Source organism: Diprion similis, chromosome 10 (assembly GCF_021155765.1).
Source record: "Diprion similis isolate iyDipSimi1 chromosome 10, iyDipSimi1.1, whole genome shotgun sequence".
In the NCBI taxonomy this organism is placed as follows: Eukaryota; Metazoa; Arthropoda; class Insecta; order Hymenoptera; family Diprionidae; genus Diprion; species Diprion similis.
This window is the reverse complement of record NC_060114.1, coordinates 20,884,329-20,898,758: the sequence shown is the minus strand read 5'-3', so window position 1 is coordinate 20,898,758 and position 14,430 is coordinate 20,884,329. Positions and strand designations below refer to the sequence as shown.

At 40.1% G+C, this 14,430-nt stretch overlaps 1 protein-coding gene across 5 annotated transcripts in view; it reads right to left on the bottom strand.

Annotated features, from left to right (window-relative positions):
* The window catches only part of LOC124410795 (tyrosine-protein phosphatase 99A-like), a 307,496-nt gene that overhangs the window by 1,542 nt on the left and 291,524 nt on the right, over positions 1–14,430 (bottom strand). For 2 of the 5 annotated variants that reach the window (XM_046889412.1, XM_046889416.1), the window contains 12 exons: positions 7,252–7,452; positions 6,661–6,941; positions 6,320–6,576; positions 4,493–4,788; positions 3,202–3,422; positions 2,961–3,086; positions 2,705–2,880; positions 2,349–2,640; positions 2,098–2,269; positions 1,884–2,008; positions 1,523–1,800; positions 1,265–1,400 (listed from right to left, as the gene is read on the bottom strand). In XM_046889412.1, the coding sequence (XP_046745368.1) occupies positions 1,265–1,400; positions 1,523–1,800; positions 1,884–2,008; positions 2,098–2,269; positions 2,349–2,640; positions 2,705–2,880; positions 2,961–3,086; positions 3,202–3,422; positions 4,493–4,788; positions 6,320–6,576; positions 6,661–6,941; positions 7,252–7,452 (2,561 nt within the window). Of the gene's footprint in view, positions 1–1,264; positions 1,401–1,522; positions 1,801–1,883; positions 2,009–2,097; positions 2,270–2,348; positions 2,641–2,704; positions 2,881–2,960; positions 3,087–3,201; positions 3,423–4,492; positions 4,789–6,319; positions 6,577–6,660; positions 6,942–7,251; positions 7,456–9,540; positions 9,561–10,662; positions 10,669–14,430 lie in introns of all 5 variants that reach the window. The other 3 variants (XM_046889415.1, XM_046889413.1, XM_046889414.1) reach the window with 3 other exon arrangements.

The following is a 14,430-nucleotide window of genomic DNA, read 5'->3' as shown; positions in this document are numbered from 1 at the left end:
CGTGTACTATTCTATTCTTTGGTCTTCAAGCTTTCGGACGAAAAACAAACCTTCTATGACAAATAGTCCGTTAGCAGTTAGCGTTGTTTTGAAGTTCTGGGCTGCATGTAATCCCTGTTTCTAGGTTATTTGTTTCGTACAGATAGTTCTAGACTTAGGTCCTAGGGTTGATATTTTTGGGTATCGTTAGTCAGACAGAGATACAAAAAAATTTTCATTTACGTTTCAGGCCTTTGAGTGAGTTCATCCGCAGGGCTGTAAGGTAATACTTTCTACTTCCAATCAAAATAACTTTCTAGTCTGAACGTCAGTGCGAAAACATACAAATCATTCAAGTATACAATTACATTAGGCATACATAAAAATTAATTCCGAAAAAACACGGTCAATCAGAAGCAAATCAAGAACAGGAGAGAATAGCCAGGTCGCCAACTACAATGACAATATAACTAGGTTAAGTTTATCGTTCCTGTCCACCTGCATCCAATAATTACAACAACGAAATAAACATTGCAAAATCCGTACTGGAAAATTAGGTGACAAGCACTTCTACTTGTGTGGATCTTTTGGCACTCTGACTACCGTACTGATATTTTCAATTATAACGTTATTGTAGTTGACGCCGTTGGTTATTCTTTCCTAGCCATAATTTGGTTGATTGGGCCGTTTTTTTTTTTTTCAATTAATTTTTATGTATGCCTGATGTAAGCATACTTGAATGATTTGTATTCTTTCATATCAACGTTCAACTTATATTTAAGAGTTGATCTGATGGTAAGTAAAAAAATATTCCTTACAGTTCTGGGGGGGGGGGGGGGGGGCTCTCCTAAATGGGCGGCAACATAAATGAGAATATTTTTTTCTCTGACTGACCTACGATATCGAAAAACATTAATATATGCCCTGGAGTTTGAGAATCCTTTATCTTTTTTTTTTTTTTTTTTTCCAATCAGCTGACGAGCTGAAGAAAAAATATGGCTGTGGTGGTTCGTAAGGGGAGACATTTATAACATTTTTCACTAGAATCGGTTGAAGTCTTAGAGATTTTTCAGTGAAAAAATTCTAGAATGATATGATTTCTTTGACTTTACACTTGAAATTTAGTGTTTTCAAGTTGATTTTGTATACCACACGGGCTTTCTTGGTTGATTTAGAAATTGAGCTGCACGTTACAAAAACCTCTATTTTGTCATGTTATTGTTTCGACACATTTTTGGTCTGACCGTCATGTGAACATAGATCCTCAAGTGTGTGTAAATGTTACCTTGGATCTGAAGATTCCCGGCCGTTTCATGTAGAGTAATTTTGCAGACATGTAAATGTCGGCCGTTTGCTCAAATTCTAGCTGCTTGTTCAGCGTCGTTAGGATGACGAAGAGCCCACCCTCGATTCCACCGTATCTGTCGAAATGTGAACAACAAAGGAGATGAAAATTTTGACAACGTTTTTTTCTGTCGCGTTGTAATTACTTTTAGTTTCTCTCAAATGTGCCCAATTGAACAATTTTAACCGCTCTTCTTACCTATCCATCACGATAATTGGACCGTTCTGGTAATCTCGGTGAAAATCTTGCACGACGTTGACGAATAGTTTTGGATTGTTGTTGTGAGGCCAAGGACCACCCTGATCCAGAGGACCTTGGACAATCCTCGCGCTCAGCTCGTAGTCGTCTTGCAACGAGCGAACGGCAACTTCGCGCAAAACAACGCCATTCACTGTTTCCTTGATCCCGCAGAGTCTCACTCGGAATGTTTCGGATTCCAAGTCCTTACCCTCTGTAGGCCAGAACTCCGGATAGTCCTGGCGGTGAAAATCGGGTTAAAAATTTGCTTTTTCTCGCTATAATGAGATACTCGAAGAAGCGTTTACAGGACGAGACAAACCTCTTCGCAGTGCGTTAGCATCACAATTGTTTGAGCATTGTGGTCCCAGACCATTTGCCAGAATTCCATAATAGTATTCTCCATAGGATGTTGAGTCAAAATGAACTCCCGGTTACGTTGGAATCCTGAAACAATGGTCCCAGATTAAAACTTTATTCCATCGAATGTTTTAAGCGTGTTGTGTACGACTTTTTTCAGAGATGATCATACGCACCAGCAAGCCAAGTAGCATTGATGTAATCGCTTCCATCAATTCCAGGCTTCGGAGTCAAATGGACTCTGGCGTTTTCGATTGGCAGAGCCTCCATATTCCGATTTTTGACCGCGTTGCAGGGCTTCGTGGCCGAGACTAGATTGAAATCTTTTGGTTTCCACGATGTGACCAGCTGCAAGTAAACGGCGAAAAAGAGATGAAAGGTCGAGTCGAATTGCTGCTACATTTTTCCTCTAAATGCTTGCACTTACCTTGTACTGAGCGTCAAGCGAGTTCCACGGATCGGTCTTGTTATTATTCGGACAGAGCACGTCTCGCACATGCTGAAGCAGGCTGTTAGCCTCGATGTTGGTTTCTCCGCTCTCTATAGCCTCCTGGAGAGCGTCGTGAATGAATATGTACTGTTCTTCGGTTTGCACCAGAAAATTCCGCTGAGTTCGAATGTGTTTCAAAAATCCAAACACGTTTATCTCCCCTTTGCTTTTCGCTTGCTTCAACATCGCGTCGATCACTATGTAAGTTCCCGTGCGACCAACTCCGGCGCTGTGAAGAACCAAAGTTCGTTTTTGAACAACTGGCCTAAAATAATCTTCAAACTTCAACTTACCTGCAGTGAACGATGATCGGACCAGCATCCGGCGGGTTGGCGTTCGACGATTTTCGCACGAAGCTGAGAACTGGAAGCGGGTGATCCGGAACACCATGATCCGGCCAACCGGTGTAATGATACTGAAGAACAGTCCTCTCCCCCATGTTGGTGCCGTTTTTCTTCTTCTTAATCTGCTTGGAGTTTTAACATTACAGTTTCGTTCTTTCGTTTACGTTGCCGGTTAGAATTTATAAATTCTTATATAGACATATACCTTCAAATGTCGAATGTGAAGAGTGCGAACGGTGTACGTGGCCATAATGTCTTCTCTCATCAGAGTCACTTGAATGTGACCGTAAGTTTCCGTGCCCTCCTTTGGCCAGTACATGTCGCATTTTCGCTGGAAAAATGGGGACAAATTAATCGGAGACGAGCGGTAATAAGTTCTGGGACGTTTTATCCCCAGAGGTGATAAAGATCTGAATGATTCCGTATGCGTTTATTAATCAACTTACACGTCCGCGCTCGACTAGATTCGTTATCATAACAATGATGGACACCCGCTGCTCCCAGACCATTCGCCAAAAAGCGTCGAAAGTCGGCGGCAATGGACCTTGAGTACCGATGTAAGCTCGAGAGCGTTGCCAACCGTCGATGTAATTCGCGTTGACATAGTCCTGACCCTTTTTTGGCGGACCACCCCCGCAAGATAGTAATTGTACTCGAGTATGATCATCTGAAAACGTTTAGTCGACGTTTTTCAAGAGTCCAGTGTAAAACAATCAATGATATTGAATAGTAATTTGATCTTGTAACATAGAAAAAGGTATGATTGAAGAAGACGAAGTATGCCTATTTTGGATTTTTTTTTTAATACTATTAACTTCCAAATAAAAATACGTAAAATTGGAGCAATTATAGCAATCTGAAGAGAAGCGATATTTTTTCAACTAAATACTTGATTTTCGTTGCCTATAAAAATGTATAAATGCGCAATAATGTTATAACGTACATGGTCTAAATCTTGGGGAATACAGTAAGGAACCGAATCATATTTTTTTCTATTTCTTCGAATGATTGCTTATTCAGTGAATCCTTCACGCCATTCCGAAAATGCAGTCAGTATTGAAAAAAAAAAACAAACAAGTCTGGCAATTAAAACGGACCGTTTTGTACCAAAGATGCGTTGAAAAGAAGCTTTCAGTCAAAACTACATGTGACGGAGAAAAAAAAAATTCAAAATGATCCAAAAAGCCAGTCCAATATGCAAATTAATAGTGACTTCATTTGTACAAAATTTGGTCCCTTCAAAGGGCAGCTAGCGTCCTCAATTTCATAGATTCGATAAAATGAAGTTCAGGAACATATTCTTTGTCTTATACTACCGATTCAGACAGAGACAAAAAAAAACTTGTATTTTTTTACCAATTCCATTCGGATACTTCCTTAAGAGTGTCTCCAGTGAAATTTCGATAACTTGGAGTTTTTTGTGTTTGAAATGCCAAAAAAACGATATGATCAAAAAATTTTTCCAAAAAGATTTAGATCGTGGTAAAAAATTTCGACCTTTTGCGATGAAAGTCTATGAGCAAGGAATTTATGCAAGCAACGATGCGCTGGAAATTTTCTGCCAAAAATTCCTCACGATTGAATTTTTTTTTTCAGAACATATTTTTGATCAAATCATTTTTAGTCATTTGAAAAATGAAAAACTCGTTATATCAAAATGTCACCAGAGTCCCGGCTTAAACCTCGCTTTAGGGTCTGCAGATAATTCCAATTTGACCGTTAATTTTTCACACTTACATGCGAGAATGTTCAGATAACGATTTTTGGCCTTGTTCTCCGCGTACTGTGAATTTTCCACCGTATAATCCCCGGTTTCCGATTGAATGAGCTCGTACTCCTTGCTGAACCCAATATCCCCGTCGGCATGCAGGGCGGCAACGTGTTGGGCAAAATTTTGTACCGCAACGGCGGTTCGTTCCCCATCCTGCTCGGTGTTCTCCCAGTCTTGTAGAGTGGGAACGTTCCTCGGTGGGTCGTCAAGGTAGTAGTAAGCGGTGTGGAAGCATTTTCTAAACATCGGCCTGAGACATGGCCTGTTCAATTAATATTTTCTAACGTTTTTAAGCATCTCTACATTACATTTCATACATTTCGAATGGTGAAAAGGCACGGACATTTCTTTTCTCTATTCTACTTATTGTTAGTTAACGTAACAACAGAAATATAAGCAACTCACATCAATTGTTTCATCGTAAATATAACTATCGACGATTAAATACAGTTCTCACGGGCTCGGGATCTGTTACACAGCTCGCTTATAAGTAAGGACTGAGGAAAAAATACCACTGCATTTATCACGGTTGAACTTATCGCACTGTCAGATAAAAGCACATTATCGCATCAACGCAAAAGAGCGGTTATCTTATACGTATGTGTGAATGTTTCTGATACAATCAAAGGTGTCTTGATCTCGGCACAAGTATTCTCGCATCCTCCCTCCTCTCGTGCAAGCCAATGGTTCACTTTCTCAAGTCCCACACACGTTTGTTCCACGATCCTAATCGGGCTAATTCGAATTCATCGTCATCCGGGCTTAATTCCTTAATTAATGTCGATTCGTCTGTCTATTGTGCGATCTCCAAGGCGAACTGATTCCGGTATAAATCGGTAAACCCTACCGCCAATTCTCCAACTACTGACATTAATCCAGCCGGAATGGGCGTTCCCGTTTCTACGAAACTACGCGCCTCACAGTCTATGAGGAAGACTAAAGCCTAGCAGTTCAAAATCGCAAGACTCGCACTCACCGTGGGCACGCCACTTGACTGACTTGTTAGCTTTACGTAGAGCGAGGAATAAGCTAAGACTGAGAGTTGTATTCCCAAGACCATGAATGGTCCGCGAGTAGCAAGCGAGCAATTTTATTGGTACAAGCTTTCCGTGAATTCTACCAATGACACATAAGCGGGTTCTCCTCTCGCCAGAGAAACCCACACGCTGTGCCTGTTCCGCGTAGCTTCGGAAAGCCTTGGTGTTGATATAGTTGTCATTTTTACCACTGCGGAGTAGCATGCATGCATGCGATGCTGGCTGCGGAACGTTTCGCGATTTCTGATCATTCCGGTACACTAACTGGACGGATCGTTTGCAGTATATTACAACTTTGATCTATTCTCGGGAATTGCCGAATTACTCTTCACTCTCCGCGTCTGCTACAGGTCTGGTATAATTGCGAGCTGTCTGGATTCTAACTTGAACCGTGACTATCACGGAACTCAACGCTTCGAGCATTTCGACTTGGAGCTACAATCGTTATTGCTTATATTCAGAAGCCTGAAATTAGTCATGTTATTGTTATTGTTATTGTACAATTTTAGAACAACTTTCTTCGAGCAGTTGACTTTTCAAAATATCAACATGTTTCCTTCGTTATCATTTATTATCTAAATCGTTGAAGTGACGTTACTAACTTCAATCTCATTCAGATTCCAAAGCGATCATCTACCAAGGCGATGTCGGTTCATAGAGTTTGTGCTAAGCTTCGAGCTTCGCACGGTTAAGAATCCTCAGAGTCAAGTGTACCCGAGAAGTGTTAGAGGAGGAAATAGTGTGTCTTCCTCTTACCTCCAAAGCACAAAGGATGTAATGGCGAGCATCACGGCAAAGCAGGCGCATACCATCCCGGCTATAACACCGGCGCTGAATTCCTTGCTGCTCCGACGCATCGATGGTGGTATTTTGTCGCAATTGGGTTCAACCGAGACTGTCCTACGCTGTGAGCTTTCTCCCACTATTATATCGTTGGGATTGATTACACTTCGCGTTGCACCGCGAACTGTAACCTCGTAGACGGTGTTCATGGACAGATTTTGAATCGTTGTCTGGAAGCAAAATCGATTGATTATTCATGAGCGAAAAACTTATCGAGTCGCCTCGACATCGGTTGGATCTGAGACTATACTCACTCCGCTCTCGAGGTGCTCTTTGTCGGCGGAGATCGGGATTTCCTCGAAGTCATTGGTGCCCTCGACGCGATATCGTATGTAGTAGAAATCTATCGAGTTCCAGAAGATGCCAGGCCTCTGCCATTGGAAGTAAATCACGTCCTGTGCTTGGCAAGTCAAATTCAGTATATTCGGGGCTGATGGACCGGCGATGTCGGTCTTGTGAATAATGTGGTCCGATGGTTCACCTTCGTTCTTCCAAGTATAGGCCTTCACCCATATCTTATACTCTGTGTACGGTTCTGAAATAACCAGGAAGCTCCGGGTTTATATTTAGAATTTAAAACTAACCCGTTTACTTATGCTTCTTGTTTCTCATTTCTTTTTAACCCAGCCGCATATCGTATGTTCACACCGAATCATGAGAGAAATATCATGTGCAGTGATCATGAGATAAAAATCTTTTCAAAGTAGTCCGTGTCTAGGTCAAAATCGTGTTAAAGGTCAATGAAAATTATACAAATTATTCTCATTTTTTTTTTTTAACACCTGTTAGACTCAATGCAAAATGACAATGTTACGTTTACAAACAGTTGGTGAAATGATTCTTACTAAGGTCGCTGAGGTTGAAGTAAATGTTGCTATTTGACTTGTCGATGTTCCTATGGGACTTCACATCCGTGTAATTGGAATGCATGTAGTAGATCCGATACCCCATTATGATACCGTTGGTATTCTCAGGTTCAGCCCAAGACAGTTCAATGGATGATGAGGTGACGTGGTGAACGGTCAGGTTCAAAGGTTTAGTCGGCACTAGAAAAAGAGAAAAAAGAACTTTTGTAAATGTGTGAACTTTCAAAATTGGGAATCAAAAAAATCTCCACGAGATTGTTGTGCGATCCATAATCGGAAGTCCTGCTTCCTCCTTCAAATTCCATAGGAAAAGCCTCATGCTTTCTCCTGTCATGTCAAAACTCGACTGCCCGATTGTGTGGCGAGGTTGACGATCTGCGACCCTTCACTCCTAAATTATCTCAACGAGCGGAAGCTTCTTATTAAACTACATCACGAAAGAATTTCGATCTCTCATCTTGGATTACGGATCGTCGTCGTTGTCGTCGTTGCGGTTTCAATGACATTCGTCGAGTCGCTTAATCTGTTTGCATACAAAGGATTCCCTGTATTATTAACCAACTCTGAGGCTGATTACTCAGCGTAATCGCATCGTGCGGCTTGATATGAATTTTGTGTAGTAATATGATCCAAGGTCATCCTCATTAAAAGTTTATTCATTTACGTATGAAGGTGAGTGTATCTCGTCTTTCGGACACCGACCTTAATCTGGATCAGAGTGTGACTGAAGAATGCACAAAAGGAGTAGAAGATGAGGAGAGAAAAAAGACAACGAACACAAGAAGAGGACCGTGTACCTACTTATATTGCAACGATGCATTACCATCAGGGAAAAAGCGTGGCAGATCAAATAAAGCTAAGATTTATCAGCTAGTGAAAGTTGCTGCGGGAAGTTGTACTCTTAACATCCTATATATGTATACGAGTTTATATACGGGGGTACATAAGCGTAGACATATTCAATATATCGTTTGCCGGTATTCCGCAGGAAGTGAAGGGACGCTTAGCCTCTGTGAGCAGACGACCAATTAGTTATAGGTATTATATATCTGATAGAATGCATGCCTCCAAGTTTGTTGAATATACTATTCGACCCAAGATATTGATGAATATTGATTTTGTAAAACGAGCAAAATGAAGAACAAAAAGAAAAAAAAAATATTAAAACACAAAGCAAAGGCATGACTGAGTAAGGATGCGATGAATTGGAAGCGTCAATTTACTTTCTTCCGGAATATCCTAAATGCGATAGCAAAGATTCGCTGTAATGGAGAAACAGAAATGCAAAAGATAAAATGAAGTGGACAGTGAATGATGTTATCGGAATTAGTAAATATTCGTTCGACTTCCGGTTCCTCGTTTATACCGTCGGCTTGTGTCAACCGTTCTATAAAAATATGAGTCAAGGGTTGCAAAACTTTATGCATCGAGGCTGTAAAAGCCGTTACGGTGAACAAATATATAATCGGCAAAATCACTTTGACCACAAATCGGTCAAACGACGAAGAAAAATATCAACCGTATAATCGGTTCGAAGATCTTTTTCTACCTGGGCGAAAAGAACCGTCCGCACTTATGGTTAAAGACTATTTACCCTAAAGCTTATAACCTGATCTGCAGACTGCACTTAACGGTCGAATTCTCGTGCGCGGTTACAAATCCCGGTAAGTAAAGAAATTCTTTTATTTAGGAAGGGGAAAATGAACGCACATATTCATACACAGGTACATACATTCATAAAATAGTATTTCCTCCTCATTTGCGTTAGCTTATTTTTTTATATCTCCGTCAAGGTGTGAAAAGAAAGATCGAAAAAAAGTGTAAATCAAGTGGTAATCGACGACTAGGTAATAAAATAAATGTTTACGTCCGTGTCTGGCAACTCGTTCTTACAGCAGGCATTTTCATTAAATCTCATGGGTATAAAGTACTTATGCGTCGCATCGGCTCGCGGCTTGCAGGAGTGATTTTAGAGCCGTAAGTTTATAGGAATTCACTCAGTGTCTATATATAATATGTACATGTGATATTAATACGTGCATGCGCGTAATGTATTACGCGTATATATTCATACATATGTATGTATATAGATATATATATATATATATATACGGTGTTGATATGACCCAGTTGTTTATCCAGCGTTTAAGTAACAGGTATATCCTTGCAGTCTTACAGACGCGAGATACTCTACTTATACAAGCTGAACCGGCGAAGAATTATTACTTGCAAAAGAAAAAAAAGAAAAAAAAAAACTGAAAAAACTGATCGGTGACGTTTTCTTGTTACGAGCGGCAATGAGAGAAAAACAAGCAGCTGAATAAATATTAATAATCTTTATACATGTATATATATATACGCAATACGTCCATCTCTATACATAACATAATCGTTTCTACGGCTCTCACGCCTCATTGAACGATAATTATAACGTAAATGGAAAAACAAAGCGAAGCGATTAGACAATGGAACAAAAAAAAAAAAAAAAAAAAGATCTCGTTTTTGCTCTCGTTTCGACTCGTTGATTTTCAATCGATTATAACATCAGATATCATGCTCAGTTTGCCCGTATGTCTCTTCTATATATCTGTGCGATATAATTTATATTCCTCGGATGTGATGCAGGCGACTTGGTGTGTGGTTTAAGAATTGTATAATGCGACGTACAGTCAGGACAAAAAGATGTTGAAACGTAAATGCGATAAAACAAAGGTTCAGAAAGGTTTTAACGATGATAATCTATAGTTAACAGGTAACTGTGAAAAAATATTCCTGTTCTATTATAGGACAAAATTTAAAAACACTGAATTACGACTATGAACATTGCATTCTATTAGATTATTCCGTCATTTTTGTCCACTGAAAATCCATATTACTTCTCCTCTTCTGGAGCACAATATACAGTTCATTTTATCCGTGAAAAGAATATAATTAAACGGAAAATAATGTAATTATGCGATTCCTCTAAACGTTGTTGATCCAATAAGTTGTTTAAATATAATGCGAGCATATTTCTATGCACTCGTTTCTATGACGATCGAGTGAGTCTGCGAATGCGCATGCGTGGAGTGTAGAAAAGATCACTTTCAAGTCCTAGGACTTGAAAGTGGTCTTTTCTGTACCGCGCGCATGCGCTGTCGCAGTAAATCTGACGTTACGTGACCTTAACCTCAATTCCGTGCTTCGTGAAAAACCGCGTGACATAGATTTATCACATAAAGAATCATTGCAACAAGGAGGCAACGGTCTTTTCACCTCACGTATTTGCAATATTCGTCTTCGGCTCATCTACAACTCATACTGCAAACTTACGCTCAGCCCAAAAAACCGAGTTTTGCCACCTTGTTACACAACATACTATTACACTTAAAATTCCGTGTTTCAATATACTTGTTGCTGCTGGCTTACAGGCGGTTTTTTAATTAGGTTAAACTCGACCAGCTTCAGTTTCACCATCTTAACCTATGTTTCGGCAGATTTTCGACCCGACTGTACGTCGCATAAATCGTTAATAAAGAGGTTGACGAGCCGGTGTGTAGGACCCCCAAGTCCCGCAGCTCGCGCGTTCCAAATGCGAAACTCGAAACGGTCATGGCGACGAAGGTAACAAAGCCGGTAGGCAGAGACCCCGTGCTAACACAATGTAATGCCGTCCTAGTAGGCAAAGGGGAATCGTTGAAAAACTCCCGTGTATACATATATATATGCCGTGAGCAGCACAAGACTCGAACGTTTTTCGCCCGACGTATAAGTCGGAGTTCTTTATATTATTGTTGCGAAGCGAATGATGATTATTATCGTATATTCGGAACTGTTTTGTTCAGTGTGACGGAATAAAAGAGGCAGGAAGCGGTTCCGCGAATACTATATAATATGATGTGAGATGTCTGCATTATACCTGCACGATTGATCATCACAACACTTTCGTCTTTATTTCTTTATACTTTTACGGACTGACGGAAGAGTCGAAGAGTCATACGTCCATTGTCAACATGATCGGCGTTACACGTGGATGCAGGCTGTGTGTGTATCGGCAGTGCTTTAAACGGCACGTGCAGCAAGGCGTTCATTGGTGAACAAAAGTGTCAAGAAAAGAAAAATAAATAGATTTAAAAAAAAGGGGGGAGACGGGAATATGAAGTGAAAGAGAGAAATGAGATTCACGTATCACCTTGAAACGTATTAAACAATGAAATGAAATCGGATTCCCTTCATCATGAAAGTTGATTAAAATGTTACGTTTAATAACTTTGACCTTTAAGATTTAAAAGTGCGTAATGATTTTTTTCTTCTACATTTCATTGAACCAAATTACTTGCGGCAAAGTTCAACTTGTGATCGGATGTTTTCATTTGTATTTTCATGTGCACAACGTTCTCACTTTCTAATTCAACTCGATTAGTTGTGGATGTGTTGGCATAGGTCAAGCTAGTGTCGATAAGTTTCATCTATGATACCGATAAAAAGTCCAAGCATACGTGCACCTGCGCACTAGAGTATAAACGGTGAATTGACGATTGAATGAACAGATTTATGGCTGGGATACAATGGTTCGTAGTTTTTTTTTTCATCTGTTTTGTTTAGTTGCTCTCTGGTTATCGTGGAACGAAATTTATACACGTGGAACACTCAAAATCGTCTACAAAAATTGACAAAAATATTTTCATATGCGTTATTTAACGGACGTACACAACAATTATATATACACATGTATAATGACAAGTGTCCGGTGATGATTTATGTTATTTACTTGTAAATGAATGAATATATTGCGTTTCAGCAGCGAGCAAACGAGCCACATGATATTATATAATTACCATAAAAGAAAAATATCTCGACGAAGTTAAATGCTGTCATAACAACACAAATGTATACGGTGTTTATATATAACATATGATAATAGTTTGACGAAGAACGAGGCTCAGAGTGAGGAAAAAAACCTGATACAAATAAGAAGAAATCGAAAGCGAAAATAATTGTCGAGCGGAGGTGGTGGAAATGAGCTGAGAATATGCAGGAGCTGACTGGATCTATGAAATGGAATCTTATGCTTCACGTCTGCATCCATTGTCACCGGTTATGTCATCATAGGCTGCTATTAGAGAAGAAATAAGCTCTGACGAACTACACAAATGAGTTAGATTAAAACGTCTCGCTTCAAGTTCGAATACTTCTACTACCTACAACCGTCCAATGCTCTCACTGATTATCCACAGCCTCGAGTTCCACAGATTTTCGTTCTCTTCTACGCTGTCCGTACCTTCCGCTCCTCCTTTTATAATAGCCTATTTCATTACGCGAATCGCATTTAACGCGATACTAATTCGAGAAGGGAAATCTCTGTGTAATTGGCCAAAGATGCGCTTGGATGAGTCTTGAGAAGAATAGTGTGACGCGAAGTAAAGTATCGACGGACGGTTTGTTCCGATCCTGAACAACCGTTAGAATCGGAGAAAGAGGACCAATGTCGTTGGGCAACTTTCGCAGGTAGATATATAATTACCGGTTATAAACCGAACTGGAAAAATGTCCAGGTTTTTGGCGCAGGAGAATACAATCGTCAAAATCTTTAACTTAAACCAGATAAACAAATAATCGTATTTTTGTAATCAGTGGCATACAAATAGCCAAGAATTGCTTTTGTTTCTTTTCACGACTTGTTGTTATCTTCATGCTTGTTGGCATCAGACTTTATTACATGGATGATTGTACCGGACTGCGATTCTGAAATCTTATTTTTTCCTTTTTCTCTATGTCCGCCTATCGTCTCTATCTTCGTACTTCTTTTATTCACTTGTTGTTGGTGTTTCTAGACAGAATTCGACGCAGTTGATGCACACCGGTCTGACTTATTGGCTAATGAACGGACGGAACGGACGTGTTTTGAAAGAGGATGAGGCCTGAATGGACTGCGTCTGTGTATTGTTGTTTATAAAACCCCATTTATGCATGCGCCTATGATTGCATTCACATACACAGAGTATGCGTCAACGTATCACGCGAGCGTTAACAATCAACAAAAAATGTAGATTTTCTCCTTCTTCTCGTCTTTGTATCCTTGTTCCTCTTTACTCTTTTTTTCTCTCTCCACTGCAACCCGTATTAAGGTCAAAGAGATCGCAGACGGTACCCATTTGCTCGTTTCATTACCATCTCTCTCTCGTCTTATGCCCAATACCGCAACTAGGATTTTGCGTAGGTACGTTAAGTAATTTTTTTTTCAGAGAGGCGGTAGAGGCAGAAGAGAAAAATCATAAACAGTTCTTCTCTGTCGTCTGAACATCCCAGCCAATCCATCATGCATGCAATTGCACTGTGCGAAAAATACGGTGTAGACTTTTATTGACTGTAACTTGGTGCCAATCTGACACTGGGTAGGTACGTCCAATGTCAAATTTCTGAATTGAGCACAGAGATTGTACTATAATAATCCAATTTTGGTTTCCAACAAAGGTATGAAGGAAAGTGGTAAAAATTTTGCCGAGAATATACCGAAGCCGTCTAGTTAGAACCCGAACGTCCCGTTGGCCTAGATTTTATACATGCACGCCTGGTTTTACTAACGGAGAATGTGACCGGATGAATCGACGTCGACGAGAGAGGACCCTCTCCAACTCGCTGCGCCTGTGTTTAACTAGTTAATTTGATACGTGGACGACTGAATGGAGACGGAAGAAGGATCGATGCTGTAAAAATGACGATTTATGCCGTAGGTACTCGGGTGCGCATATATCCGTCGATATAGTTTGGACGTGTGTTTAGATGTGATGGCGTCAGTCGCAGATGTGAAGAATAATTAATACGTTCAGTTGGATGCGGCGTGACGAGGAACTCGGTGAAGGATGAATCGGTGGGTGGGGAAGAAGAGTAATTACAAAACACGAGGTGTTACAGATGATGGCGTCACTTGCACACATGTTACGAAACTAACTGGGGAGTTACAAGCGGAAGTTGTGTATATACATCACAGGTATAGTTATGGAAAGATGGCGGAGACAAGGAAATACGAAAGAAAAAAAGAAAGAAAGAAGATACCCGGTGAGAAATCTGAGAACGTTGATTGGTTAAATGCATTACTATTTGTGGTCGCTGTACTATTACTGGCCCCTTTATAAAATCCCACATTTCACAATGGGATTTTTTTTTAAATCTCTTTAA